The sequence below is a fragment of the Gymnoscopelus braueri genome (assembly GCF_963280865.1).
Source record: "Gymnoscopelus braueri genome assembly, chromosome: 8".
NCBI classification, from domain to species: domain Eukaryota; kingdom Metazoa; phylum Chordata; class Actinopteri; order Myctophiformes; family Myctophidae; genus Gymnoscopelus; species Gymnoscopelus braueri.
In genome coordinates, this window is record NC_137609.1 from 37,229,545 (window position 1) to 37,235,383 (window position 5,839).

Here is a 5,839-nt window from a genome sequence, read left to right on the forward strand (position 1 = left end):
GCGCTGTTGATACTGAAAACTAGAGATAAAGGGACATATTTATGTTTATATTTATTTTCAGATGTGCTGTTTGTACTTTTTTCATGTAACCCAATCGGCGTAGAGTAACATTACCATTGTACATTTCTGCCAATCTGGGAACCCATTCGGTAAAAAGAAAAGGGGTGGGGGATATTTTTCCCCTTTGTTTTTGCCTCTGGTGGGACCACCTCCTTTTTTTGTAAAACAGGAACTCTGATTGGCTCCTCCCCTTTCATAGTCCACTAACTCCCGGGTGTTTCTGTGTTTATTCCTACTAACAACATTACATATTTAAGGCAGTGGTGCTGACAGCTGTCTTGAGAGATTACATTTCTGCAAACCACTCACATGTTGGCTTGTCAACGTTGACATGTTGCGGCCATGGGTTACATTTAGCCAAACACATGGCAATCAGTTTACACAAACATTTACACTCAAAGGACCAATGGAAATAAGCTCTCTGGCTTTCCGTATTTTACACTTTTGAACAGATATGTACAGATTTGTGGTCACGTATATGCATGCTGTGTCAGTAAAAACATAACACAAAAGGAGAAACAAAAAGAGATTGCAAGAGATAGCTATTTTCCAGAGTGTCTGATTGCACTCCATCCTGTCTGATTGGGTTGTCATTGATGTCTGAGAGTTTGATTGCAGATGTGTGTATTTGCGTTTGTGTCATCGACTGTTTGGCCTTGATTTCTGAATAATGGGCGTGACTGTGGGTGTACTGTATGAATTTTGTTTAACCTACAGCCCACACTGATGCTGAAGGAGGAGTTGATCCACCCAGGAGCATGAAGGGAAAGCGGGATGACCTGGCCTAGAAAAAGGTCATGCTCACTTCCATGATCTGTCCACTCCATGTTGTGGGATCGCGCTTTTAGAAGTCAGGTTTAAGTGCCAAACCACAGTGAACAACGGGCGGCACTCCGGCACCCTTGTTATTAATATGCATCATGAGTGATTAGATTATAATCCATATGCCTGCTAAAACGACTATCCCCTAGTCAACCAACAACAGCATGAAATCACAATCCGGCCATGGCTAGGTCCAATCCATGTTGAATGATTACCTTTAATTGTAGTCAGTGTTTCCACTGGCGTAAGTGATTACTGAATGGATTTATGAGCATGCTAATGATGCTAAACATTATGCCACAAATATGTGTGATTCTAGAGTGTGCCCTGCATTCAGACGTTTTTGACTGATTTATTCAGGAGTGACAGGAAACACGAGTGTGCACAGTCACCCCCCCCCCCTCACACACACACACAAATTAATTTACCATTTTTGTCTCCGCTAACCATATATCTACTTTAATTACTAACATGACAGTGTCTTACATTCCTGCATTTAAAGTTTAGTTTCAGTAAACTAACGTAAGTAAACGTGCATTACCACAATGCAATATAACAGAGTGAGCAACACAACGAATGAAGCATAAAGCGTCCATGCTTTATATTTTACAGAAATTGTACCTCAAAAAGATAGACTGCAAAGCATAACTGGTAAATGGACTGTGTTTATAAAGGGTTCTTCTCCGAAACCCTTTACAATGTATTTCACATTCACCCATTCACACACCGATGACGGAGCAAACCTGCTCATCGGGGGCAGTTAGGGGTTCAGTGTCTTGCTCAAGGACACTTCATCAGTCAATACAAGCAGTCAGATATACTGAACAGCATATTTTATTTAGAAACTGCTGTGTAATAATCAGTGATCACTGATCACTCTCCTGTCTCCTTGACATAAATGTCATAACATTAAATAAAATAAAATTGGAAACAAAAATATATAAATGATGGTACAGGCTATTGAGGATAAGGCATATTTCAAAGCTCAAAAAGGAAACATGAATCAAATCACTCTACTTAACTCAACTGCAGTGACATTTTGTGCTGCCTTTTTTTTTTACACACAGTAAAAATAAAGCAGCTCTAGTAAGACAGAACACTCCCTGAACTGTGCAAACAAACAATAATCACACTATTGTAACAACAACAAGTAACAACAACCCAACAAATATTCAGTGCAACACACAGTACAGTTACAGTAACCACTTAATACTGTGAAACTTTCTTTCAAGTAGTAAACCAAAACAGTATAGGATTAGGCCTTGCCTACCTATTTATTTAAAGTGCAACTGTTAAATTATTTAAAAAAAACTGCAGCTTAGCAGCCTTAAGACAAGGACAATTGTGTACCTGAGAATCCAATCCTTAATGTGGCAATCACATCACACTGCTGCATACAAAATATCAAAATGTTAACATAAATCTTAATAAAATAAATTGTAAACCCAAAATAAAATGTGTAGGCCTAGCCTACTACCACATTTGTGCAAACATCTTCAGTGTTCAGTCTGAGTTCAACATCATTCACATTCAACAATCAGTTTCAGAGTGAGGAAATAGTTTGACCTAATCCTAAAGAACATAGCCTCTCACTCACTGTTCAGCATCTAGGAACATCAAGGTTCTTGTGTAAGAACACAAGTTGATCGACATGCTCTGGTGTGAGAGTGCTTCTTTTTGCAGTGACAACATCTCCTGCAGTGGAGAACACTCTCTCTGCAGACACGCCTGTCCCTGGGATGCACAAGTATCTCTTTGCCAACCTAGAGAGGAGAGGAAATGTGCCCTCATGGCGATGCCACCAGTCCAAGGGATCCTCAGTGAGAGTCACAGATGGGGCTCTGCAGTACATGTCCATTTCCTCCTCAGCCTTGGCATAGGTGGTCTTGATTTGTACTGCAGGTTCATTGTTGTCAGCGAAAGCAGATCCCAGCAAACTCACAAGCAGCGATGAGGCCCTTCTTTTGGGAGCAGAGGGGCCTGGTGTGTCTGACACCTCGTCATCCACGGGCACGGACAGCAACTCTTTCTGGGTTTCTGAACTTCCTGTTCCGCCTAGCGCTTCATCTGCTTCTGTCCTACGTGTCCTCTCATCCTGTGTTTGAACAAAATAAAGAGCAAAAAACAGCAGTTAGCAGCACGCCACTTTCTCAGTCATGCAGCAGCTCACATCATCACAACAGATAACTATTTTTCTCAGTCTTATAAAAAGTTTTTACTGACTGTAGCTACTTAACATTACATTATTACAATTTAAAGTTTGTTTAATTCTATACGTTTTACAAGGTTAAAATTACCTCCAAGGATGCAGCCTCTGAAGTCACTCCTCCATAGATATCCAATCTCCCCTCTGTCAGGAAAGGCAGTCCCTTAAAGCGAGGATCCAGGGCAGAGGATGTATGAAGGAGCTTCTTCTCTGGTTCAGTGTTGTACCTCTTAAGGAGATCTGCTTTGATGGCATTCTTGACACCACGGATCACTGGTTGGTCTCCAATGGTGTCTGACATGGTCTGGAGGAGTTGTGCATATAGTGGTGCAATGAGGCAAATTGTTGGATTGCTCTCCTCTGACATCAATACGGTGGCATCCTTCATTGGTTGTAATGCCTTCACTGCTTCCTCTGCATTAACCAGATCATTTCTGTTTAGAGTGAAGAGGTCAGACTCATCTACATTGATCTCAGGAGCCAGCAGGGTGGCATGCACTGCAGCTTGCTGTTCCAAAAACCTCTCCATCATATCATGTGCACTGTTCCACCGTGTGGCGACATCAGTTAACAGTTTCTTTGTTTCTCCTTTAGCTCTGGTCAGTCCAAGAAGTTTTTGTTTTACTGTCAACATGCTGCTTGCCTTTGTGCTGCGGTGGAAGTATGTTGCGATACGTCGGATTCTGGCCAGAAGCCTGGAGAGCGTCGGCAGCTTAAGCGCCCGCTGCGCAGCGAGATTCAACGTATGCGCAAAGCATTTAACATGGGGGAATTTCCCAAATTCAGCAGCATGTGTCATATTACTGGCGTTGTCCGTCACTAGCACAACACTTTTATCTGTTAGCTGCCATTCCTCCATAGCGTTAGTGAGTAGCCTCGCCATATGAACACCAGTGTGGCTCTCATAAACTGCTCTCGTCTGCAGCACATGTGATAGAATCTGCCAATCCTCGCTAATATAATGTGCCGTTATCGTTACATAGGACTCTGTTGCGACTGAAGTCCAGGCATCACACGTAATGGCTACACGACTGGCTTTATTCATTGATTCCATTACCTTTGCTTTGGTTTCATTGTACAGTGCGGGTACTGCAGTATCAGTAAATGTAGCTCTTGACGGCAGCTTGTACCGGGGCTCAATTGTCTTCAGCATGTTGCAAAACCCTGCATTTTCCACAACTGAATATGGCCGTAGATCCTTCGATATGAAACATGCCACAGATCGGGTGATCCTCTTTGCTCTCTCGGAGTTGGTCGGCATAGTTGACACTAGCGCCTCGTCAATCTTTGGCTGGGATGTGTTGACTGTTGTAGTCTTTGAAGACAACAACTCACTGTGCCAACGCTCAACATGGTTCTTCACATTAGTTGTATTGCCAACGTGCTTAATTTTTGCGTGGCAGGTTTTACACACAGCGTACGTCTTGTCCAGTTTCCCATCAACTTCATAGAAGCCAAAACGTGTCCAGATGTCCGCTTTCCAACTACTTGGTGCGTTTTTAATCACTTGCGGTCTGTCGCGGTCGTCTCCCTCAGCCATATCTATTGTTGTTGTACTAGCGTTAGCGCTTAGCAGCATGTAGCTACAGCACAGTTCAATGGATTGCGCATGTCAATGACCCGTTGCTACCGGAAGTAATTGAAACTTCACAACTTTATTGTCAACCCGAGGCCAGAAAATGAACAATAAATATAAACGTCTATAATCGATTGTCACGTTGCTGAATCGATTCAGAATCGTTCACGGCCGAATCGCGATGCATCGCTGAATCGATTATTTTTGACAGCACTAGTGTGTGTGTGTGTGTGTGTGTTCATAGACCTGATTGCTTGTTTTTCGGATTGCTTGTTTTTCTCGCCAAACCTGGCAACATTGAATATGCGACGCTGAACGGTAATGTTTTTTATATAAGTGGTGGCAACATTTTTAGACACCACACGGGTCTTCCCAACAATAGCGAAGATTAAAGTCAGGGTGAACATGGGCAAATAATAACTTCAGAGCCAAACTAGGTCTAATCAAGCACGCTAGCATTTAGGCTAACTCTGTTGCCTGAGGCCAGCATTGTCTGCAACTGTTGCAGTCACAGTGTTGAAGGAGGGGAGCGGAGGGCGGTTACTGCGGAGGACGGGCCGTCTCCCCATTGGCTTAAAGGACAGGCAAAAAGGGGAAGTGTCCCCATTGGCTTTAAAGGAGTGAAGGACAGCCAGGATAGCCAATGATTGAAAACATGTTGAACATGATGCAAATTTCGAACATGATGCAAATTTTTAGGTTGACGATTAGGTCTGACTGTTTGTAGACTCAGGCGCTCTTCGAGCACCTGGTAAACACCATCACGGATACCATCACAAATAAGCCTGTATGAACAAAATATTTACTTGACTATATTAAATATAGTACAGGGGTTGACACTAACGCCTGCCCGACTGGTAAATAAAACTTGCGGGCAGGTGGAGTTAGCTTTCAACCTGCCCTACCGGGCAAGTGCGCGTTTGAGTGGCAGTGGAGACGCAACCATCTTTAGTTCTGTCTAAACACATGAACGTGGCCAGAGCACTCTGCCCCCCCCCCCCCCCCTCGCGCACACACACACACACACACACACACACACACACATACACTTTACGTGCACGGTGCACTGGCTCTAGAGCCCAACCGATACATCGGCCATTATTTCACTGATGGCACGATGTTTTTTTATCATCATTAATTTCCCCAACACAGTTCCAACACATTATTTTAGAATG

The 5,839-nt window shown here is 43.2% G+C and overlaps 1 protein-coding gene across 1 annotated transcript; it reads right to left on the minus strand.

Annotated features, from left to right (window-relative positions):
- Nucleotides 1–2,482: 2,482 nt before the first annotated feature.
- Nucleotides 2,483–4,628, minus strand: LOC308090829 (E3 SUMO-protein ligase ZBED1-like; the record flags this gene model as incomplete). The annotated part of the gene is made up of 2 exons (XM_080436102.1): nt 2,483–2,977; nt 3,180–4,628. The coding sequence occupies 2 exons, from the start codon at nt 4,626–4,628 to the stop codon at nt 2,483–2,485; spliced, it is 1,944 nt and encodes a 647-aa protein (XP_080292228.1).
- Between the last annotated feature and the right edge of the window lie 1,211 nt (nt 4,629–5,839).